This window comes from Globicephala melas, chromosome 8, assembly GCF_963455315.2.
Source record: "Globicephala melas chromosome 8, mGloMel1.2, whole genome shotgun sequence".
Classification (NCBI taxonomy): Eukaryota; Metazoa; Chordata; class Mammalia; order Artiodactyla; family Delphinidae; genus Globicephala; species Globicephala melas.
Window position 1 is genome coordinate 83,806,708 of NC_083321.1, and position 26,492 is coordinate 83,833,199.

General features: G+C 35.3%; 1 protein-coding gene across 1 annotated transcript in view; it reads left to right on the top strand.

The window, feature by feature from the left end:
- CUL5 (cullin 5) overlaps positions 1-26,492 on the top strand; it is a 95,794-nt gene that overhangs the window by 34,536 nt on the left and 34,766 nt on the right. Inside the window, exons 3-7 of the mRNA XM_030836194.2 lie at positions 132-231; positions 7,729-7,905; positions 9,781-9,922; positions 11,332-11,477; positions 11,560-11,640. Coding sequence (XP_030692054.1) covers positions 132-231; positions 7,729-7,905; positions 9,781-9,922; positions 11,332-11,477; positions 11,560-11,640 — 646 coding nt within the window. The remainder of the gene's footprint in view (positions 1-131; positions 232-7,728; positions 7,906-9,780; positions 9,923-11,331; positions 11,478-11,559; positions 11,641-26,492) is intronic.

The following is a 26,492-nucleotide window of genomic DNA, read 5'->3' on the forward strand; positions in this document are numbered from 1 at the left end:
GAATGGATTCAAGCACCCTTGAATGGTCCATGGAAGGGTGTCCATGGTCCATGGAAACTGTATTGAAACAGAACAGAGTTCTTTGTTCTTTTTCCAGTGTTAATGTTTGTTTACCTGCTTTATTTTTACAGGGATGTACATGCAGTCTGTCTCTGGGATGATAAAGGCCCAGCAAAAATTCATCAGGCTTTAAAAGAAGATATTCTTGAGTTTATTAAGCAAGCACAGGCAGTAAGTTTTGCATCTATATATTATTTAAGACTTTACTCAGAGAATATCATATTTTATGATTTTGAATGTAGGGCTTCCTGAAGTAATTTTAAAATATCACATTAACTTTTTTTTTTTTTCACATTAACTTTTGACACACTTGGCTAAATAAATTTTTTAATGAAATGATTGTCATTTGTTGTTTTCCCCCCCTCCCTCACTGACATTTCTTTCAAAAGAATATATTATTATCCTCAATTAAAATGTGCTATAAAAAGAATTTCATTTTTAATACATTCTTTAGAAATCCCCACCACCATTATTTTTTGGCCACACATCAGTTCACATAAATTATTTTTTTCCTCACAATTAATACTTACTCTTTTCAAGCTGACAGCAATTTTCTTCAATTCTAAATACTTCTCCGACTGTAATTCTTGGACTGTCCTTTGCATTGCTGCTGCTGAGCTGAAATTCAGCACTCTTGAGTTGATGATATGTATAAGTGTTTAATATTATTGAAATGAAGATACAGCTCATTTAGGCATTAGGTCAGTTATGCAAGAGCTAGTTTGTTTTTGTCTTTATTAACACCTTTGTTTTTTGGGAAAAATTAATGCAGAGGTAAAGTATTATTTCAGATCAACTCTGGCATCACTAATGCATCCTTTACCACTTTGGAGAAGGGCCTAAAGACATGAGATTATTTTCCTTTCTATAAAATGAAGTTTGAAAACTAGAGAGCTAGAATTTGTTATTCTTTATTTGAAATTTTACATCATTGTCTTGTACCACATTAGTAAAAGTCTGTTAGAAATCTTGTTAATATTAATAAGTGTTAGCAGTTGGAAATTAAAAATGAATATATAACTTAAAGGAAGATACTGAAATTGAATATATGATTGGTATATATTTAATTGTTAGTAGCCACTACCATGATAAAATAAGAATGATGTCACATTGGATGTTACTTACAAAATGAAATGTTTTATTGATGACACCATTAATTCTGCTGTCTTGATAAATGATTGTTTAAAAATTAGAGTTTTATAAGGAAATTTTTTTTTTAGGAAATTATCTTTTAATGAAAATAAATCATCAGGTTTGCTTAGAAAAATTAAATGTTGCAATATCACAGTTTAATCAAAACATACATTTTTCTAGAACTGATTTAGGAAAACAGTTTCTGCTTGCATTGGAAAGCATATCAGCTTATCTGTTTATGACTTTTAGTGAAGATAAATTATGTTTATTTCAAATTGATAGAGCATTATTCCTTAGTTTCTGGAAATGGGCTCACAAAGAATCATCTTAGAAATATACTTCACACTAGAAAACAAAGTATGTTCAGGGTTTGGAATGATGTTTGGAACGATCCAGAAAAGTTTGGAATGTAGACCTTAGCAAAAACTCGAGGATGGGATTTAGTGCCACTAATTCAGAGCAGTTAAATTCCAGGACTGGCAGTGCCAGACATGGGTGTATAATTTTAAAACATTTAAAAACTTTTAAGAAGATCTAGCTTTGTGAGTTTACTAGTCAATTACTAGACTAATTGAGTTTATCCTGTTAGGAAGGACCAAATCTCCCAAATAGGACAGTGAGCATTAAAATGTTTATTATAGCATTATTGAAAATGACGAAAAGAAATAAAAATAAATATGCAATGCTTGGAAAGTTATTAGGATATTGAATTTTTTCTTGTTTTGTTTGTTTTGTTTTTAAGATTAACGTAACCCTTCTATTTGTATTGGGTTGGCCAAAAAGTTCGTTCGGGTTTCCTGTAACGACATATGGAAAAACCTGAACAAACTTTTTGGCCAAACCAATACATAATTCTGTGGCTTAGCAGTTTGGGCTAGGCTCACCTGATTTTGCCTGAGCTTATTAATATGGCAGCAGTAAGGCTCTTCAGGGACTGGATGGTCTAAGAGAGCTTTTCTCATATTCCTGGTGTTTGGTACCATCCTGGCTTCCCTCTGGGGCTTTTTCCCCCTCACATGGTTTCTTGTTCTCAAGGAAACAGTCTTTGAGGTGTGATAGTGTAATCTTGCAAATCTCTTCAGGTCTTGGCTCAGAAGTCTCACAATGTCACATCTACAGCATTTTGTTGGTCACAGTTAGTCACAGGACCAGCTAAAGTCCAGTGGTGGAGAAATAGACTAGGATCTTTAAAAAAAAAAAAAATTGAAATATAATTTACATACCAGATTTCACGCTTTTAATAAGTGTATAATTGTGTGTGTTTTAGTATATTCATAAAGTTGTACAACCATCACCCACTAATTTTAGAACATTTTCATCAGCCCATATAGAAACTTTGTACCCAATTAGCAGTTACTTCCGCATGACCCCCCCCCCCACTTTGGCAAACACTAGTCTACTTTCTGTCCCTATGGATTTGTTTATTCTGGACATTTCCTATAAATGGAATCCTACAATATGTGGCCTTTTATGACTGACTTCTTTCACTTGGGATAATGTTTTCAAGGTTCATCTATATTGTAGCATTTAGCACTATTTCATTCCTTCTTATGGCAGAATAATATTCCGTTGTATGACTGTGCTGTATTTTGTTTACCTGTTTGTCATTGATAGACATTGGGTTCTCACTATTTTTTGTCTGTTTTGAATAATGCTGCTGTGAACATTTGTGCACAAGTTTTGTTTTAGGTATAATTGACACATAACATGATACTAGTTTCAGGTGTATGACATAATGATTCAATATTTGTATGTATTGCAAAATGATCACCACAGTAAGTCTACTTTCACATCCGTCACCATATGTAGTTACAAATTTTTTTTCTTGTGATGAGAACTTCTGAGATTTACTCTTCTTAGCAGCTTTCAAATGTGTACTACAATATTTTTTTTTTTTTTCGGTACGCGGGCCTCTCACCGCTGTGGCCTCTCCCGTTGCAGAGCACAGGCTCCGGACATGCAGGCCCAGTGGCCACGGCTCACGGGCCCAGCTGCTCCGCGGCATGTGGGATCCTCCCTGACTGGGGCACGAACCCGCGTCCCCCGCATCGGCAGGTGGACTCTCAACCACTGCGCCACCAGGGAAGCCCATACTACAATAATATTAACTGTAGTCACCATGCTGTACATTACACCTCTGTGACTTTTTAATTTTTTAAATTTATTATTTATTTTTGGCTGCATTGGGTCTTCATTGCTGCACGTGGGCTTTTCTCTAGTTGTGGAGAGCAGGGGCTACTCTTTGTTGTGGTGCATGGGCTTCTCATTGCGGTAGCTTCTCTTGTTGTAGAGTACAGACACTAGGCACGCATGCTTCAGTAATTGTGGCATGCATGCTCAGTAGTTGTGGCTTGTGGACTCTAGAGCACAGGCTCAGTAGTTGTGGCTCATGGGCTTAGTTACTCCGGGGCATGTGGGATCTTCCCAGACCAGGGCTCGAACCTGTGTCTCCTGCATTGGCGGGTGGATTCTTAACCACTGTGCCACCAGGGAAGTCCCCCTAATTTATTTTTATAACTGGAAGTTTGTACCTTTTGACCCCCTTCACCCATTTTGATCCCTCTCCTCCCCATCCCTCTGCCTGGCAATCACCAATCTGTTCTCTGTATCTGTGAGCTTGGGGGGGGGTTGTTGGGTTTTTTGGGTTTTGGGGGGTTTGTTTTTTGATTCCGCATGTAAGTGAGATCATAAGGTATTTATTTGTCTTTGTCTGACTTATTTCACTAAGCGTAATGCTCTCAAGGTATCCATGTTGTCACAGATGGCAAGATTTCATTCTCTTGTATGGCTAAATGATATTCTATTGTGTCTATATACCACATTTTCTTTATCAGTTCATCCATTGTTGGACATTTAGATTGTTTCCATGTCTTGGCTGTTGTAGATAATGCTGAAGTGAACATGGGGGTACATATATCATTTTGAATTAGTGTTTTTGTTTTCTTTGGATAGATACCAAGAAGTGGAATTGCTGGAAAATATGATAATTCTATTTTTAATTTTTTGAGGAATCCCATGCTGTTTTCCGTAGTGGCGGCACCAATTTACATTCCCACCAACAATGTACAAGGATTTCCTTTCTCCACATCCTCAACAACACTTATTTGTTGTCTTTTTGATAATAACCATTCTAACAGGGATGGGGTGATGTCTTATTGTGGTTTTGACTTGCATTTTTCTAGTGATTAGTGATGTTGAGCATCTTTTCATGTACCTGTTGGCCATCTCTGTGTCTTTGGGAAAATGTCTATTCAGATCCTCTGCTCATTTTTTTAAAAATCAGTTTATTTATTTATTTATTTTGGCTGCATCTTCGTTTTGGCTGTGTCTTCGTTGCTGAGCGCAGGCTTTCTCTAGATGTGGTGAGCAGGGGCTACTTTTCGCTGTGGTGCTGGGGCTTCTCATTGCAGTGGCTTCTCTTGTTGTGGAGCATCGGCTCAGTTGTGGCTTACGGGCTCTAGAGTGCAGGCTCAGTAGTTGTGGCACAGGGGCTTAGTTGCTCCATGGCATGTAGGTTCTTCCCAGACCAAGGATCAAACCCACGTCCCCTGCATTGGCAGGTGGATTCTTAACCACTGTGCCACTAGGGAAGTCCCTCTGTTCATTTTTAATCAGTATTTTTTTTTTTTTTTTTTTTTGCTATTGAGTTGTGTGAGTTCTTTATATATACTTTGCATATTAACCCCACATCAGATATATGATTTGCAAATATTTTCTCCCATAGGTTGCCTTTTGTTTTGTTAATAGTTTCGTTTGATGTGCAGAAGCTTTTTAGTTTGATGTAGTCCCATTTGTTTAGTTTTGCTTTTGTACCTTTGCTTTTGGTGTCAAATCCAAAAGATCATCACCAAGACTGGTGTCAAGGAATTTGCTACCTATGTTTTCTTTTAGAAGTTTTATGGTTTCAGGTCTTATGTTCAAGTCTTTAACTCATTTTGAGTTAATTTTTGTAAGATAGTTGTCTAATTTCATTCTTTTGCATGTGGCTGTCCAGTTTTCCTAACACCATTTATTGAAGAGACTGTTCTTTCCCCACATATATTTTGACTCCTCTGTCATAAACTAATTGACCAGCTATGCGTGGGTTTATTTCTGAGCTTTCTGTTTTGTTCCGTTGATCTGTGTGGTCTGTTTTTATGCCAATACCATACTGTTTGGATTACTAGCTTTGTAATGTAATTTGAAATCAGAAAGCATGATACCTCCAGCTTTGTTCTTATTTCTCAAGACTGCTTTGGCTATGTGGGGTCTTTTATGGTTCCATACAAATTTTAGGATTCTTGGCTCTATTTCTGTGAAAAATGTCATTGGAATTTTGATAGGGATTGCACTGAATCTGTACTACTTTGAGTAGTGTGGACATTTTATTTATTTATTTATTTTTATTTATTTTGGCTGCCCTGCATCTTAGTTTTGGCATGCAGGATCTTCATTGTGACGTGTGGACTTCTTAGTTGTGGCATGCAAACTCTTAGTTGTGGCATACATGTGGGATCTAGTTCCCCGACCAGGGATCGAACCTGGGCCCCCTGCATTGGGAGTGTGGAGTCTTACCCACTGGACCACCAGGGAAGTCTCAGTGTGGACATTTTAACAATAGCATTGTAACAGTCTGTGAGCACAGAATATCTTTTCATTTATTTGTGTCTTATTCAGTTTCTTTCATCAGTGTTTCAGTGTAGGTCTTTCACCTCTATAGTTAAATTTATTCTTAGGTATTTTATTCTTTTTGATGTGATTTTAAACAGGATTCTTTCCCCCTAATTTCTCTTTTTTGGTAGTTTGTTATTAGTGTATAGAAACTCAACAGATTTTTGTATGTTGATTTTTCTATCCTGCAACTTCACTTAATTCATTTGTTATTTTTTGGTGGAGTCTTTAGTGTTTTTCTGTATATAATATCATGTCATCTGCAAATAGTGACAGTTTTATTCCTTTCTTTCCAATTTGGGTGCATTTTATTTCTTTTTCTTGCCTAATTGCTCTGGACAAGATTTCAAGTACTGCTTTGAATAGGAGTGGTGAGAGTAGGCATCCTTGTCTTATTCCAGATCTTAGAAGAAAAGATTTCAGCTTTTCACCATTGAATATGATGTTAGCTGTGAGCTTGTCATATATGGCCATTATTACATTGGGGTGCATTCCCTCTATACCTACGTTTTTGAGAGTTCTTAATCATAAATAGATATTGCATTTTGTCAAATCCTTTTTCTGCATCTATTGAGATGATCATATGAGTTTTAGTCATTCTGTTAATGTGGTGTATCACACTGATTAATTAGTGAATGTTGACCCATCCTTGCATCCCTGGAGTAAATCCCACTTGATCGTGGTGTATGATCCTTTTAATGTGCTGTAGAATTTGGCTTGCTAGTATTTTTTTTTTCAGAATTTTTACATCTGCATTTATTAGGGATTCTGGCTTGTAATTTTCTTTTTTTGTGGCATCTTTGTCTGATTTTGGTATCAGGGTAATACTAACCTTATAAAATGAGTTTGGAAGTGTTCCCTGGTTTTTGGAAGAGTTTAAGAAGGATTGGTATTAGTTCTGGTTTAAATGTTTGGTAAGATTCACCAGTGAAGCCATCTGATCCTGGACTTTCATTTGTTGGGAATTTTTTGATTATGAATTCAGTCTTGATAACTTACCAGTAATCTATCAGATTTTTTTTTCCTCACCATTGAGCTTTTTTGATTATATGTTTCCAGGAATTTATCCATTTCTTATAGGTTGTCAGATTTGTTGGTGTTTAATTGTTTGTAATAGTCTCTCATGATCCTTTGTATATCTGTGGTATCAGTTGTAACGTCTCCTCTTTCATCTTTGATTTTAGTTATTTGTGTCCCCTTCTTGGTGAGTGTGCACAAGTTTTTTGTGGGTTTTTTTTTTTTTTTGGTACACAGATGTTTATAGCAGCATTATTCATTATAGCCAAAGGTGGAAATGACCCAAATGTTCATCAGTGGACAAACAGATAAAAAAAGTGTGGTATGTCCATAAAATGGAATAGTATTTAGCAGTAAAACAGAATAAAGTACTGACATATACTACAACTTGGACAAGCCCTGAAAAACTATGTCATATAAAAGGAGTCAGTCATAAAAGTCTACATATTATATAATCTCATTCATATGAAAGTCCAGAATAGGCAAATACATAGACACAGAAAACAGATTAGTGGTTGCTTAGGGCTGGGCGGGGAGCGGGGGAACTAGGAAGGGAGGAAGGTAGGAAGGTAATAGCTAAAGGATATAGGGGGTTTTTAATTGAAGTATAATCGACATATAACATTTTATTGGTTTCAGGTGTACAACATGATTCGATATATGTATATATTGTGAAATGTTCATTACAGTAAGGCTATGTGAACAAGTTTTAATTTCTCTTTGATATATATATATGTTTTAATTTCTTTTGGGTATAATATAGGTTATACAGTAAATAAAATATTTTAAATTTATGGCATGAATGTGTTCCATTATTCTTTAAAGCTCCTGTATTTATTTAAAATTGGTATGGTTCTTTGTTTTCAGCGAGTACTGAGCCATCAAGATGATACAGCTTTGCTAAAAGCTTATATTGTTGAATGGCGAAAATTCTTCACACAGTGTGATATTTTACCGAAGCCTTTCTGTCAACTAGAGATTACTTTAATGGGTAAACAGGGCAGCAATAAAAAATCAAATGTAGAAGACAGTATTGTTCGAAAGGTAAGTTAGTTTTCCCATTTTTCCCTAATGTTCTTCAGAAATAGGGTGAGTTGAAGACTTTTGAAAGAAATTTACACTGAAATGAGTTTTTCTACTTCACATATAAATTCCTTTTCAGCTTTTGCCAGGTTTTATTGAATAATATTAGTTTTCTTTCGTCTTTTTTTAGCTTCAGTTCTCTTTCATCTTTTATGTGGTCTTAAGCTGTAAATCTGTGTCTTCAAACATTACCTCATTTGCTTTTCCTTTTCTCCTTTTCCTAGTTTTATCTTCATAATTTTATTTCATTATTCTTTCTCTGTACTTTTACCTTTCTATAAATTCAATTTTTTTCTGTTCAAAAAGTCTTTCCTTATTAGGTTACCTTCTGGTATCTTTGTGTTTAATTGTGGCTAAAGTGCTGTCATCTTTATCATTTTTTTACTTAATTCTAGTTATTATAAACTCAGAATGTACCATGTTTATTTTCATATTTTGCCTAGTTTCTAGTTAAAAGCTCTGTGCCCAGTAACAACTCATGAATTAATGGAAAGAACTCAGCTCTGAAATTGAAGAGTCCCAGGTTTCCCTTTCAATTCTTCGGTCAATAATGTCCTAAGCTTGCTGTCCTCATTTTTCATATTTATAAGTACACACACACACACACACACACACACACACACACACACATTTCTACTTGTGAGAATCAAATGGAACCACAGATTTGAATAGTAAAAAATGCCATTTGAACTTTGAACAACTCACTGCTTGCTGTGATGGTTCTAGCAATCAGCTCAGGCATTTCAATAGTGTCTTGGACCTTGTTGCCCCTTCCCAGCCTTAAAATTTGTACTAATGCTGACAGCGTACTCATGAATACGTATATGCCATTTCCATCATTTAAACAGAACATCCATAGGGTGGATTTGTATATTCTTTTCTTTTTGAGATTCATTATCAAACATATTTTCATTTGGTCCTTTTCACATTTATCATGTATTTGTACAAACATTCATATGACCATCCCAAACACATATCAGTATCTCTGAAATACAGCCTTGGAACTATAGGGAAGGTGACATTTTCCATGTATTACCATATTAATTTTTACAACAACCACTTGAAATTTGTACTGTTATTTTCACTATTTTACAGAAGAGAAAGCAGGCAAATAAGTAACAGCTGGAATTCAAATCCAGTTGTGTTTGATTCTGAAACACTTGTTCTTTTGTCAGTATTTACCACATGATAGTTACCAAATTTAAATATACTGCTTTCCTGTGACTTCCTTGGTGGCGCAGTACTTAGAAATCCACCTGCCAGTGCAGGGGACATTGGTTGATCCCTGGTCCGGGAAAATCCCACCTGCCGCAGAGCAGCTAAGCCCTTGCACCACGACTACTGAGACTGCACTCTAGAGCCCACAAGCCATAGCTACTGAGTCTGTGTCCCACAACTACTGAAGCCCGTGCACCCTAGAACTCACGTGCCGCAACTGCTGAGCCCATGCACCGCAACTACTGAAGCCCTTGTGCTCTAGGGCCTGAGTGCCGCAACTACTGAGCCCACATACTGCAACTACTGAAGCCCAGTGCGCCCATCCTGTGCTCCGCAACAAGAGAAGCCACCACGATGAGAAGCCCACACACCGCAATGAAGAGTAACATCCGCTCACCACAACTAGAGAAAGCCTGCGCGTGGCAACGAAGACCCAAAGCAGCCAAAAATAAAAATAAATAAATAAATATGTTGCTTTCCTGTAGTATTCAAGTGAATGTAGGTCTAAGAATTTTATTTCCTTTTTTAGCATTTGTACTTAAAATTTTTTGTGTGTATTTATGGTACTTGGTATATTAATAATTGAAATGATGGCATATTTTCTTCTTTTTTTCCTAGCTCATGCTTGATACATGGAATGAGTCAATCTTTTCAAATATAAAAAACAGACTTCAAGATAGTGCAATGAAGCTGGTACATGCTGAAAGATTAGGAGAAGCTTTTGATTCTCAGCTTGTCATTGGAGTAAGAGAATCCTATGGTATGTTCTGAACCTTTATGATCAAATTTCCTTTTCATGGAAATTAAGACAATTATAGAATAGTAGTCTCAAAGTTATGTTTATTAGAATATAGTCACATCTACTTTTAGTGCCACATGAAATTAAGAGTACATAAAAGATATTCTGTTTTAATGAAAGCTACAAAAGTTTATATTCGTGTGGTTAATATTTATTTTCTCCATTTCACTCATTTCTTGGCTAGTGAATCTTTAGCAACCTATATTAGAGAAATGTAGATTCGAGTCTCTAGCTTATGAAAGGTAACTGGTTTTGCACTTATATTTTTAGGACATCAGTTTATTCCATGTATACGTTCTGGAATTTCTAAACTTTTTAGTGTCTGATAGTGATACTCTCATTTTTCGTTCAATCAAATGTACTGTTTCCTCTGACCAGAATACTTTTCTTCCTCTTTTATTTGCTAACTCATCCTCATTCTCTGTTTCCTCGTGGAGGCCTTTCCTAATTCCCAGAGTAGGTTAGGTGCTTCATAGTACCTGTGCTTCTCTGTCGTAATACTTCAGTGTATTTAACTGTGTTCTTGACACTATATCTTTACTGAACATAGAATGCCTGATGCAAAATAGTTGTCGATAAGAAAGTTTTATATAAATGAACCTTTATTTATCTTTGACTTGCTTTCTCCATTGCCATTGTGTTTCTTTAGGTATCAAGTCTAGATTTCCATTAGCCATGTCCCTGAAATTTATTTCTTTTTATTTCAACTGCCACCAGTTAAGACTTCTTTGAATTCTACTTCTAGACTTTTCAAACAGTCTTCTTATAGTGATGTTATTGCTATCATTTAGCCCTTATACTTTCACAAGATTAATTTTTAAGTATAATTTTATTGGTGTTTTTATTACCCATGTAGTGGTAGCCCATGCTAAATTCAGGTTACTTAGCCAGAGATTTGAGGTTCTCCATAACCATTCCTAACTTACTATTCTACCTTACCTTCTATTAACCTTACAATCCACGCAGACAACCTCGTTGTTATACCTCGATTTGATCTTGTGTTGTTCTACTTCTGAATATTTACTTCCTTTACTAATCAGTGTAAATCCTACTTTGTTCCTAAAGGCTCAAACTCAAATCCCATCTTTTCTGTGAATGGTTTCTTGATCATCCAGTTTGAAGTCAGTCTCTTTCCTATTCAAAAATAAAATAGTTCATGTTATCTATACTATTTGTCACTTTACTACTCTATACTGTTATCTTTTTAAGTTTCTCATAAAGAAGGATTTTGTCTTTCATGGCTTTATGTTCTCTTGAGCATTGTCACAGTTCCTTGAACATGACTCCTCAATATTTGTTATTTCATTTATTGTACTCAAAATACTGATTTGAATCATAATTAGAGTAAAATTTTATTTTCTGTTTTTCAGTTAACCTTTGTTCTAATCCAGAGGATAAGCTTCAAATTTATAGGGACAATTTTGAGAAGGCATACTTGGATTCAACAGAGAGATTTTATAGAACACAGGCACCTTCGTATTTACAACAAAATGGTGTACAGAATTATATGAAATATGTAAGTGAGAACTTAGTATGTGTGGTAATTTGAGCTATTTTCTTGATTTTCTTAAAATGATTGCTATTTTGCTTCTGGACAGGCAGATGCTAAATTAAAAGAAGAAGAAAAACGAGCCCTACGTTATTTAGAAACAAGGCGAGAATGTAACTCCGTTGAAGCAGTAAGTAATTTTGTAATTGTTTATTCTTTGAGATTACTTGAAGTACAGTAGCCCAGGGGTGGTATATACATGAAACAAGTAACATTATTTATCCTTTCTCACTTCTGTGACCAATATTACTAATTGATTTTAGTACTCGTTCCCAGTACAACTTGAGAAGGCACGTTACTCAGAACTCATTGTTCTTCAGAGCTAATGTGCAAGATAAAATCTGTTTGCCATCCCTGCTCTAGACTTTTCTAAATTTAATGTACTTAATTTTTAATCAATCTCCTTCTATTATGTTTTGTGCCTACCTAAAGTTAACCATATTAGGGATTTTCAGGTATCAAGTAAAGTATGCTCCTGAGAGATACAGTTGATTCTCAGTATTGATGGTAATTACATTCTGTAAAATAGTGGCTGCGAATACTGAATGAATGAGCACCAAACCGTTACTACTAGGGGATATTTCTTCTTTTTATGTGAGGGTGTTTTCAAACTTTTCTTGTCATGAGATAAAATATTAATTACTTGATAAGAGAACATCAGTCTTTTAAGTAGTTTTTATTTATTTTATGTTGTAAGTTCCTCATTAAAAGAAAGAAATGATCAGAGGTAGTAGCCATGCTACAGTGTCTATTCTGGTGTTTTCTTTTACATGGATGATGACCTTAGTGTGCTTTGTTAAGGAATTTAAGAATCAAGTTTGGATAGAGTCTTAGAAATTGCTCAAATATAGCAATAATATTTCTTCCAGTTCCTTTCAGTCTTTGGAGCCTACAAACTAGATTTAGATTCACAGTCAAAGAAGTAACATTCCAGTTTGCTTACAACCAGACATTTTTCAACTATGGATGGGATTTCTTTTTTCCTTACTTTTGATTTTTCTTTGGCTTCTTCCATCTTGAGTGATAGTCATGTTTATTTGTTCAGATATTGGACTGAGTTGGATCGTTTTTCCCTTTTTTGTTTGTTTTGCTTTTTATTATGTACAGTATATATCCTCTTTCATATAACTCTGATATTGGCCAGGGAAGGGGGCAGATTTAGTGGTTGCTTATAGAAGTTCTCTATAGAGATATAAAGCCAGGCTTGAACTTCATTCAGAAGGTAGGGAGGCCATTGAATATTTTTTAAACAAATAATGCTATGCTCAAACTTAATCCGTCAGAAAAATTAATCTAGTGTCAGTATGAAAGATTAATTGGAGTGGGGGGGACTTCCCTGGTGGTCCAGTGGCTAAGACTCTGTGCTCGCAGTGCATGGGGCCTGGGTTCAATCCCTGGTCAGGGAACTAGGTCACGCATGCCACAACTGAAGATCCTGTGTGCTGCAACTAAGACCAGCACAGCCAAATAAATAAATTTTTAAAAATTGGAGTGGAGAATAGCTTGGAATAGGAAGTGGGAGGCTTTTGCAATAATTCAAGCAAGGTATTAGGAGTGCCAGGTAGGGTTATAGCAATGGGAATGGAAAGAAAGAGGGTAGAGACAGACTTCCCAGAGGTGGAACATTGTAATATGAATGGGGCTGATATTGGAGAGAACTGAGTTAACAGTGTTTCTAAGGTTTTGGCTTGGGAGAATTGTGCTGCTGCGGGAAGATCAGGTATAAGAATAAATCTTCGTTGTGAGGGAAAAAAGATGAGTTTAATTAGAGGGATTTGAATATTTTGAATTGATTGGTGGGCCTATACCTCCTGGATGGGGATGTTGTAAGTTTGTAAGATAGAGTTGTTCTTCTATTCTTGTACTCTATTTTATACATCTTAGTTGTATCATATTTATAGTAAACTTAAAGAAGTTCAACTATAGAGGTCCAACTAATACAGTGAATAAGAGAGAGCAAGAAAAAGAGAATGAGAAAGGTAGAGATAAATAAATACACATGAAAACTTGTATAGAACAGTTAAGTCTCCCTTTCTACTTTAAAATACACACACACATTTTGGGAAAAACTTGAAATAGAAGATGTGAATTTGCGCTTCCATGGATACCAAGTGTGAACATCTTACCAAGCTGAATGATTCTAGAGTTTAAAGATAAGTTTTTGTTTTGTTTCAACAAAGACCCTAAGTGCAATATAATGTGCCTGCAAAGAAATTGTGCCTTATTGGGGAAGTAAGAGGTCTGTTTGTATGGTTTGTTTTGATTTTCTGCTTATTTTTCTTAAATCAACTATTTTGATTGATACAGAAAAGTTAAAAAAGTTACAAAAATCTCAAGTGTAAGTGAGTTATCACAAAGTGAACATACCTGTGAAATTACCAGAAAAAGAATTATCAGCAAGTAAGAAACATTCCATCATGCTCCCTCCACAGTATTATTACCATCTTTTTTTCCCAAAGGTTATCACTTCCCTATCTCTTAAGAACATAGATTAATATTAATCAGTGACCACTATATAGTCTGTACAGGAAAATTTGGTGCAGAGAAGACATTAAGCATGAAAACTATAGAATTAATTGTAACATTGGGAATTTAAGGTTTAATGCAGATACACTACTGTATTATATACCTTACTGAGCTAAGGCCATTATACTATATACATAATATTTGTTATATATTTGTTAATTTACAGTTTCTGTTTCCAAAGAGAAATGGTGTGTTAAAGTGAAGTATGTTGTAATGGAAGGAACAGTAAACCCAAAAATCACCAAGTCCGGGGTTCTAATTTAATATGCATAAAGTATGAACAGTATTATTTGAATAGTTACTAAGAAAAGTGACTTCCATAATTGAAAATTATTCGGAGCAGACTTACTGCCCTAAATTCTGTCTTACAGGAATTATCAGCCATTAGAACATGCTATGCTATATCTTAATGCTTTATTGATAATAGTTTTCATCTCTCCTTACCTATTAGGCTATTACTAGTGGAAGACAATTACCTATCAGCTCATATGGGGCTACACAGTGTTGCACACCAGAATTTAATATTAAAGTATGTACATTTTCGACATTTGTGTTTTCTCTGAAAATTAGGAAATTATTATGATTTATCACTTACCTTTTTTGAATGTTGTAAGTCTTGATCTTAATCTTCTAAACCTGATTACTTTTCAATATCCTAGGAAAACAAATTCCTGGACCAGTGTTCTGTATAATAGAGCAAGTCTCACCTAAGTAGTACCCAGTTGTGAGGCCAGGCCTAATAAAGGCCAAATATACATTTCAAGTAATGTTCATATAGTGCTTAGCAGCTTACTGAATTCCCTTCCTTGTTTATAAGAGTTTTATTTTGTTCTTTTGGGTATTCTAAACATCTGATTATATCTTTGTAACATTAATATCTCTTATTTCCTTCAGTTGATTAAATCTGTTAATGATTTATTTTAGGAAAATGTTAATAATATTGGGGATCCTTGACTTCTTTCAATGTTTGATAGGAGTGCTTCTAAATGGTGCTTCTAAAGCACCATTAAGCATGATGCTTCTTTCTAGCATGATGTATGCATTTTATGATGCTAAGAAAGTACTTATTTTTCTTTTATTAAGAATATTATCAGGAATTATCTACCTTAGCCCAAAAGCCGTCTTATTTTATAGAGAATCATTAGAGGCATTTCCATGAAGATAATAAACAAGGCAAGGACACCCACTATTTCTACTTCTATTGAACAGCGCATTAGAAGTATTAGCCCATGCAGTTAAACTACAGAAATCAATTAGAGGCATAGAATGGGTAAGCCAAAAGGAAAACTGTCTCATTTTAGAGATGATATGATAGTACTTTGTCTGGAAAACTCCACAGTTGATGATAAAACTCAAACAGTAAAGTAATTCAGGGAAGTGGTAGGATATAAAATTAACATACAAATATCAGTCTTCATATACACAAATGATAAACAGAAGATATAAGGTTAGGGCAAACCTTACTTATAGTAGCAACAAAGAAAATTAAATACTTGGGAAAAGTCTAGTAAGAAATGTGTGAAACCTGTAAGAGGAAACGTTTTAGACACTCCAAAGACACGGATGTAGACTTGAAAAAATGGAGAGATATCTCTTATTCTTAAATTCTATGACTTGAAATGGTACAGATATCAGCTCTTCTCTAAATTAATTTATATATTTCCTGTAATTCCAATAAAAATACCAACAACTATTTATTGAAATTAGACAAGTTGAAAAAAAGTTCATGTGGAAAAATAAACATGTAAGAATGGCCAGGAAAACACTGGAAAATAAAAACTTAGAAGAGAACTAGCCCTACCAGACATAAAACATACTATATAAATTCTCTGTAATTAAGTGGTGTGGTATAACAATAGAAGAAACAAAAAGAAGATGAAATGAACAGAGAAGAACTACAAAAACAACTGGAAAACAGGTAATAAAAGGGCCTAAGTAAACACATACCAATAATTACTCTATATGTCAGTGGACTAAATGCACTGATCAAAAGACATAGGGAGGGATGGGATTTCCCTGGTGGCGTAGTGGTTAATAATCAGCCTGCTGGTGCAAGGGACATGGGTTTGAGCTCTGGTCCAGTAGGATCCCACATGCTATGGAGCAACTAAGCCCATGTGCCACAACTACTGAGCCTGTGAGCCACAACAATTGAGCCCACCTGCCACAACTACTGAAACCTGTATGCCTAGAGCCCATGCTCTGCAACAAGAGAAGCCACTGCAATGAGAAGCCTGCACACTGCAACAAAGAGTAGCCCCTGCTCACTGCAACTAGAGAAAGCCCGTGTGCAGCAACTAAGACCCAACACAGCCATAAATAAATTAAAAAAAAAATAGGCTAATTGTATTACAAAACAAGACCCTTCAGTATGCTGGCTACAAGAGACTCCCTTTAGGATGAAGGGCACACAAACTGAAAGTAGGTATGGGATAAGTTATTTCATGCAAACAGAAACGATAAGAAAGCAGGGGTAGCAATACTCATTTCAGAAAAAATTAAAACAAAGATCGTGATGAATCACAAAGAAGGGCAGTATATAATGATAAAGGAATTGATACAAGAAGAGGATATTATACTTGTTAACATATGTGCACCCAATCCAGGAACATCTAAGTATAAAGTAAATACTAACAGATATAAAGGGATAAATTGACAGTTAATACAGTAATAGTAGGACCCCACTGACATCAGTGGACATGTCATCCAGACAAACAATACGGCAGCAAAGATCCTGAATGACAGAATAGATGAGTTGGATTTAATTGTTGTCAACAGGACATTCCATCAAAAAAAAAAGGGCAGAATAAACATTCTTTTCAAGTGCACATGGAACACTTTCTAGGATAGGTCACATACTAGGTCACAAAACAAGACTTAACAAATTTAAGAGGATAGAAATTATATCAAGAGTTTTTTCTAATCACAACAGTGTGAAACTAGAAATCAACCATAGAAAGAAAAGTGGGAAAATAACAAACATGTGGAGACTAAACAACCTGCTGCTAAAAATCCAGTGAGTCAATGATGAAACTCAAAGAGGAAATCAGAAAATACATCTAGACAAATGAAAATGGAAACACTGCTTTCCAAAATCTATCTGATGCAGCAAAGCAGTTCTAAGAGGGACATTCATAGCAACTTCAGGCCTTCCTCAAGAAACAAGAAAAATCTCAAAGAACGTAACCTAATACCTAAAAGAAATAGAAAAAGAAGAGCAAACAAAGCCTAAAGTCAGGAGAAGGAAAGAAATAATAAAGATCATAGAGAAAAAAATAAAGATTAAAAAAACCAAAAGAAAAGATTATTAAAACCAAGAGCTGTTTTTTTGAAAAGATAAACAAAATTGATAAATCTTCATCCAGGCTCACAAAGAAGAAACCGATAGGATCCGAATAAACAAAATAAGAAGTGAAAGAGGAGAAAGAACAACTGATACCACAGAGATAAAAAAATAAATCAATTGAAGAGGAGGGAACACTCTCAGATTGATTCTATGAGGCCTAATACCAATAGCAAACAAAGACACTACAAGAATAGAAAATTAGAGGCCAATATCTTTCATGAATACAAATGCAAAAATCCTCAACAAAATATTAGCAAATCGAATACAACGTGTAAAAAGGATCATACACCATGATCAAATTGGATTCATTTCCGTGTCACAAGGATGGTTCGGCATATGCAAATCAGTGTGATACACCACATTAAAGAAAGGAAAGATAAAAATCACAGTATCATCTCAGTAGATGCAGAAAAAACATTTGAAAAAATTCAACATCTGTTCATAGTAAAAACTCTTATCAAAGTGGGTGTAGAGGGAACATAACAAAGGCCATTTACAGCTAACCCTCAGTCAGCATAGTACTCCATGGTGAAAAGCTGCAAGGTTACCCACTAAATTCAGGAACAAGATAAGGATGCCCATTCTAGCTGCTTCTATTTAACCTAGTTGGAAGTCCTAGCCACAGCAGTAAGACAAGAAAAAGAAAAGGTATCCAAATTTAAAGGGAAGAGGTAAAGTTGTCACTGTTTGCAGATGACATGATACTCTGTATAGAGAACCATAATGTCTCTGCCCCAGAACTGTTAGAACTAAGAAATGAATTCAGCAAGGTTGCAGAATACAAGATTAATGTATTTCTATTTCTATTGAATTTCTATACACTAATAATGAAATATCAGAGAATTTAAAAACCAATCTCATTTAAAATTACATCAAAAAATGTAAATACCTAGGAATAAACTTAACCAAGGAGATTAAAGGCATATACTCTGAGAACTATAAACCATTGATGAAGGAAATTGAAGATGATTCGAAGAAGTGGAATGATATCCCATGCTTGCTTGGATTGGAAGAATTAATATTTTGAAAATGGCCATACTACCCAAAGCAATCTACAGATTTACTGCAATCCTTATTCAAAATACCTGTGACATTTTTCACAGAACTAGTACAAATAATCCTAAAATTTACATGGGACCACAAAAGACCCCGAATTGCCAAAGCAATCCGACACTGTCTTCAACAAGTGGTGTCTGGGGAAACTATATAGCTATGTGTAAAACAATGAGATTAGAACATTCCCTCACACGTATACAAAAATAAGTTCAAAGTAATTTAAAAACATAAATGTAAGACCTGAAACCATAAAACTCCTAGAAGAGAATATATTCAGGACACTTTGTCATAAATCGTAACAATATTTTCTTGGATGAGTCTCCCAAGGCAGAAGAAATGAAAGCAAAAATAAACAAATGGGGCCTAATTAAACTTAAAAGCTTTTGCACAGCAAAGGAAACTATCAAGAAAACGAAAACAATCTGGGAGAAAATATTTACAAATGATGCAGCCGACAGGGATTAACAAGGATTTGTTAATATTCCAAAATGTAGGAACAGTTCATAAAACTCAATATCAGAAAAAGAAACAACCCAATCAAAAAATGGGCAGAAGACCTGAATAGATATTTCTCCAAAGAAGGCATAGAGATGGCTAAAAGGCATATGAAAAGATGTTCAACATTGCTAATTATTAGAGAAATGCAAATCAAAATTACACTGATGTACCACCTCACACCTGTCAGAATGGCTATCATCAAAAAGTTCACAAATAACAACTGTTGGAGAGGATGTGGAGAAAAGGGTACTCACGTACACTGTTGTTGGGAATGCAAGTTAGTGCAGCCACTATGGAGAACAGTATGGAGGTTCCTTAAAAAACTGAAAATAGAGTTACTATACTATCCAGCAATCCCACTCCTGGTTATGTATCCGGAAAAGATGAAAACTCTTAATTCGAAAGGTTACATGCACCCCAATGTTCATAGCAGTGCTATTTGTAATAGCCAAGACATGGAAGCCACCCAGGTACCCGTCAACAGATGATTGGATTAAGATGTGGGGTGTATGTGTACACACACACACAAACACACACACAATGGAATATTAGCCATAAAAAAGAATGAAATATTGCCATTTGCAGCAACATGGATGGACCTAGAGATCATTATGCTTAATGAAATAAATCAGACAGAGAAAGACATGCACAGTATGGCATCACATGTGGAATCTAAATGATACAAATATGCAAAACAGAAACAGAGTCACAGATATAGAAAGCAAACTTGTGGTTACCAAAGGGGCAAGGGAAGAGGGGAGAGATAAATTAGGGGTATGGGATTAACAGATACAAACTACTGTATATAAAATAGATAAGCGGGCTTCCCTGGTGGCGCAGTGGTTGAGAGTCCGCCTGCCGATGCAGGGGATGTGGGTTCGTGCCCCGGTCCGGGAAGATCCCACATGCCGTGGAGTGGCTGGACCTGTGAGCCATGGCCGCTGAGCCTGTGCTCCGCAATGGGAGAGGCCACAACTGTGAGAGGCCCGTGTACCGCAAAAAAAAAAAAAAAAAAAAAAAAAAAGCAGCAAGGATATACTGTATAGTGCAGGAAATTTTATCTATTACCTTATAATAACTATAATGGAGTATAGTCTGCAAAAATACTGAATCACTATGCTGTATACCTAACTAACTGTACACCTATCTGAAAGTAGTACAGTATTTTAAATCAACTATGAATTGGTTTCAATAAAAATACATAAATTAAAAAAAATAGTGTGATATTGACCCATGAATAGATAGTAGACTAGTGGAATGGTATAGAAAGTGCAGAATTATGACAAAGGTTGCATGTCAAATCAGTGGCGGTAAAGATGGACTTTTTAAAAAATGGTGATGGGATGACTCAGCAGATACTTGGAAAAAGATCTTTAGATCTGTATTTTACACCATTCAGAAAAATAAACCCCAAATATATCAGGGATCTACATGTTAAAAATGGAATCATACAAGTACTAGAAGAATTCCTCTTTAACTTTGGCGTAGAGAGAGGGTTTTTTTTATGACTCAGAGTTCAGAGTCAGTAAAAGAAAAGACTGACAAATGTGACTATACAGTAAAAAATTTGCAATCTTAAAAGTTCTCATAAGAAAATAAAATTTTTAACTACGTAGTTATGTATGTATGTTAACTGGACTTAATTGTGGTGACTTAATTCACAGTGTATACAATTATCTATTATGTTGCACACCTTAAACTAATGTTATATGGCAATTATACCTCAATAAAAATAAATTAAAATAATTTTAAAAATTAAAAAGTATGTAATTGCAAAAAGCACAATCAGCAAAGTTAAAAATCAGCTCACAACCTGGGAAAAAGTATTTGAAATATATGTCACAGCCAAAAGCCCAATATCCCTACTATATAAAGTTCTACTATATAAAGAACTTTTAAAAATTGGGGAACAAAAAATGATAAATATCTGGTAGAAAAACGTTGGAAAAAAGATGCAGATATATACTTAATACTGGCCATCATACATGAAAAATGTTCAGAGTTTTAGAGAAGAATTCTCTAAAAATGTGGAGGGAAATTGACGATCACTATTAGGTACGATCACACTAATAGTTGTTGCAGACAAGCTCCACTAATGGATACTAAAATCAGTGGCCAAAGGTTTGAGGTAGAATTGACAGTTTCAGAGTATCTTCCTCAAGATATTTGGTAAGGGAAAAATAGTTACTACGATGGAGAAACCCAAAAAACACTTATCTTAATCAAGTGATCAAGGTTAACATAACCAGTAATAGGACATATTGATATTATGTACCCCTTCATATGATACACTAAGAAGAGTACAAAATCATTTCTGTTGTATTCTTGTCAAAAATTAGTACTCTTATTCTAATGAGAAAATTTTAGAGAATCCCTATTTTTGGGGCAGTGTACAAAATAACTGGCTACTATTCTTTAAAAGTGTCAAGATCCTACGTAAGGAGGCAAAAGACCTGTATGCAGAAAACTGTAGGATACTGATGAAAGAAACCAAAATGACACAAACAGATGGCGAGATACACCAAGTTCTTGGATTGGAAGAATTAATATTGTGAAAATGACTATACTGCCCAAAGCAATCTACAGATTCAGTGCAATCCCTATCAAATTACCAATGGCATTTTTCACAGAACTAGAACAAAAAATTTTACAATTTGTGTGGAAACACAAAAGACCCTGAATAGCCAAAGCAGTCTTGAGAAAGAAAAACGGAGCTGGAGGAATCAGGCTCCCTGACCTCAGACTATACTACAAAGCTACAGTGATCAAGACAGTATGTTACTGGCCCAAAAACAGAAATATAGATCCATGGAGCAGGATATAAAGCCCAGATATAAACCCACGCACCTATGGTCACCTAATCTATGACAAAGGAGGCAAAAATATATAATACAATGGAGAAAAGACAGCCTCTTCAATAAGTGGTGCTGGGAAAACTGGACATGTAAAGGAATGAAATTAGAACATTCCCTAACACCACACACAAAAATAAACTCAAAATGGATTAAAGACCTAAATGTAAAGCCAGACACTATAAAACTCTTAAAGGAAAACATAGGCAGAACACTCTGACATAAATTGAAGTGAGATCTTTTTTGACTCACCTCCTAGAGTAATGGAAATAAAAACAAAAAATAAACAAATGGAACCTAATTAAAAGCTTTTGCACAACAAAGGAAACCATAAACAAGACAAAGAGACAACCCTCAGAATGGGAGAAAATATTTGCAAACAAAGCAGCTTACACAGGATTAATCTCCAAAATATACAGGCAGCTCATGAAGCTCAATATCAAAAAAACGACCTAATCAAAAAATGGGTGGAAGACCTAAATAGAAATTTCTCCAAAAAACATACAGATGGCATGTGGAAAGATGCTCAACATCATGAATTAGTAGAGAAATGCAAATCAAAGCTACAATGAGGTATCACCTCATACGGGTCAGAGTGGCCATCATCAAAAAATCTACAAACAAATGCTGGAGAGCATGTGGAGAAAAGGGACCCCTCATGCACTGTTGGTAGGAATGTAAATTGATACAGCCATGTAAATGGAAAACAGTATGGAGTTTCCTTAAAAAACTAAAAATAAAACTAGCATATGACCCAGCAATCCCGCTACTGGGCATATACCCAGGGAAAACCATAATTCAAAAAGACACATGCACCCCTATGTTCTCAGCAGCACTATTTACAATAGCCAGGACATGGAAGCAAACCTAAATGTCCATCAACAGAGGAACGGGTAAAGAAGATATGGTACGGGTATACAATGGAATATTACTCAGCCGTAAAAAGGAATGAAATTGGGTCATTTGTAGAGATGTGAATGGACCTAGAGACTGTCATACAGAGTGAAGTCAGAAAAACAAATATCGTATATTAACGTACGTATGTGGAATCTAGAAAAATGGTGTAGATGAAATCTGTTTGCAAAGCAGAAATAGAGACACAGAGGTAGAGAACTAATGTATGGATACCAAGAGGGAAAGAGGAGGATGGGAGGAACTGGGAGATTGGGTTTGACATATACCCTATTGATACTGTGTATAAAATAAATAACTAATGAGAACATATTGTATAGCACAGGGAACTCTACTTAATGCACTGTGGTGACCTAAATGGGAAGGAAATCCAAAAAAAGAGGGAATATATGTATATGTATAGCTGGTTCATTTTGCTGTATAGTAGAAACTAACAGAACATTGTAAAGCAACTATATGCCAATAAAAATTAAATGTGTCCAGATCATAGCACACACACACGGACCAAGAAATTGTCACAGATTGGAGGAGACTAGGAAAACTAACAACAAAATGTAATCTGGGTTTGTAGATAGCATCCTGGAATAGGAAAGACTGGTGAATTTCTAATAAGGTCTGTAGTTAAATAATATGGTACTAATATTATTTTCCTGGTTTTGATAGTTGTGCTGTAGTTATTAAAAAGTTACCATTATGGGAAATAGGGTGATGGATGTATAGGTACTCTCTGCTATTTTTACAACTTTTATGTAAGGCTAAAATCAAAATAAAATGTAAAAAAATAAAGAATATTGTGAAGAATGCCTTTATTATTTGGGAAGCATCAGTGGAGATGATCATGTGGCATTTTCCTCCGTTGAACTAATTCAGGAAATCACATTAACAGAGTTCCTAACATAATAGCATTCTTTCATTTTAGGATAGAACAGAAAGTCCCCCTGTCTTTTTTTTTTGGCCACACTGTGCAGCATGTGGGATCCTAGTTCCCTAACCAGGGATTGAACCCGTGCCCCCTGCAATGGAAGTGTGGAGTCTTAACAACTGGACCTCCAGGGAAGTCCCAAAGTCCCATTTTTAATGGATAAAAATTTATACCCCAAAGGGATTTTGACATATACTATATATAGCCAATAAAAGTTACTTTCAAGATATTTCTGTTTTTTATATATAAAATGTTTAAATGTTTGGTTTAGCATGTAATAACAATATTTTTAGGATCCTTTTATAGATTTATCCTAATTCAACTTTCATTTGGATATGCTTGTTGTCAATACAGCAGATTCTAATAGAGATGAATTGAAGAAAAGTGAGTTATGCTGTTTGGATAGGGTAATATATTGATATTTTGAACTGAAATCTCTAGGCCAGAGATTTTCAATGAAGATAGTATCTACCTCCAGAGAGTGTTATTGAAATTTGTGGAGGCTTTTTTTTTTTGGTTGTCACAATGATTGATTTTTAGTGAATGGAGTCCAGGAATGCTACATGTCTCACAGTGCTCAGACTGTCCCACATAAATAAGAATTAGCCCATATCCCAAAAATAATATTCAGTGCTCCCGTAGCCACTCATGTAAATGAAAATCTTGTTTACACTTAGATATCTGAGTCTAGAATTTAATTTCATTTTACTTTTAAACCAGAACATTTTTGCATGATATTAGTAATACACTTCATTTTCTAGGTATGTTGTTGTGTAAATTGAGCAATGAAAATATATTTTTTGTTTGGAATCTTAAATTTTTTTCACTGTTGGAAATTTATATCATCTATAGTGATACTGCTCATGGTATCTGTGTCACCAATGAACCTGTGTTAAATTGAGGTCAGGACCATGAATGCTGCCAGTTTGTCCCTCCAGTTTGTGACCTGAGAGGAGTCTTGTTCCACCGGTTTTAATTAGCCTAGCTCTAATTGGCCTAGCTTGGGTTGAGTGCCCAAACTTGGATCAAATGCTTTGTGTGTGTGTCTTTGTACACATGTGCAAGCATGCTTGAGTTGTCAATGTGTTTGTAGTAGGTATGATATAGTAATACTTGACTCATCCAGAAGATAACCCTTTTAGCAACTTTAGCTACTTGCAGTTCAGTGGAGAACTTAAACAGTAAGTTAGGCCAAGAGTTCTGAGCAGCTGCATTGCATTAGGTGTCTGACAGGCCCAGTCTTCAACTTTTGCTTATAGGAGAACAACTTAGCCCCACCCAGATCCAGCTTAGCCCCAACACAATTCTAATGAGCTTGATTATCACTGGATGGGCCTCTAGCAAATGAGCACCCTATATTAGTAAAACCAGGTAAGAGGCTTCAGAGCTGTGCTGCTTGAAGAGGCATTATTGACAGAAAAGTGACACGTAACAGTAAGAAAAGAATGAGAAAAAATGTTTTTAAAAATTACTTAAAATTTTTTTTCTGTGGCTATTAGTATTTTAGGTGATAGTCCTGTATAGCTTGGTTTTACCTGAAGGCAGTCATTTATTGTGCACCTAAACTATGTCAGGCCTTGTGCTAGTGGGGATAAGAATGTAGAACGGGTTCCTATCTTCAAAGTAACACTAGAATAAAATGGATTGTTTATACAGTGGAATAATGGAATAGAGAGTGAAATGGTGATGGCAGGTCTTCATTTCTTCTCATTGACCAGAGCTCTGATAGGGAAGCAGTGTATTACACTGGTTAGGGACATACATGTTGGAAGAAGATGAGGATTTGAATTCCATTGTCATTTTACCAGCTGTGTGCCCTTTGTCAATTTCTTCAACCTTTGTAATCCTTGTTTTCCTAACTGTAAAGTGGGGTAATACCCACTTGTGTTTAATGAACTACTATATCAAAACATTAAGTGCTGTGCCTGGCATGGTAGTTTTTACTGTTAGGGCTGTGGTTTACAGACATTGCTTACTGATTCTCAGAGAGATAGACACTATTTTGCTACCTGTGCAAAATATTGATAAAAAATGGAATTAGCAACAAGGTCACAAGTCATAAGTTGTTAACATTAAAGTAAGTAAAGTACTTGTTAACCTTCAGTATTTAAGTATATTAAGGGTGGTATTTAAAAAGTCAGGGTGAGTCTAACTGACTGCATTGGTCTATGTAGAGAGTTACTTGTATAACTAGTTGAGAAGTGAAGCAAGAAACACTGGTTATAAAGGTTTAAAAAAACCTTTTTTAAAAAAAAGAAGTTAATTTTGAGAATAGCCTACCACACATGGAATAAATGAATTCTTGAATACATAACCATATCCATGTATGGTTAGAGACCTGATAATGATAAAGTAGAATCTTAAGGTGGAGTAATCTAGGATGATTTTTAATTCAACTCCTCTATTTTATAGCTAAGGCAAAAGCAAATTATAACTTATAGGGAATTACATAACTAACAAAAATCAGAACTGTTCCTATTGTTTTTATTAAACTTCAGTGAAGTAGCATTGTGCAAATTGAATATCACTAAAAAAAGACTCTAGTACATCAGTTAGCCTACCTTTCCCACCTTTCTCATCTTCACAGAGCTATGCATTCATTCATTCAACAAATACTGAGTGCCTGCTGTGTTTTATGGCAGGCATCATCTTTGAAGAGTTTTGCTATAAAGGAAGGTAAAACATCAAGCACATTGATAGTTAAAGTGTTTCACCTTGCAGACCTCTGGGGAGATTGCTATGGATTTAGAAGTTGTGCTCATCTCAGGCAAAATACAGGAGTTGATGACATATGGCAAAAAGTTTTTTTCTTCACGGAAGCTAGCAAAAGGAGACAGAAAGGGAATACAAGGTGAGAGAGATGGTTTATC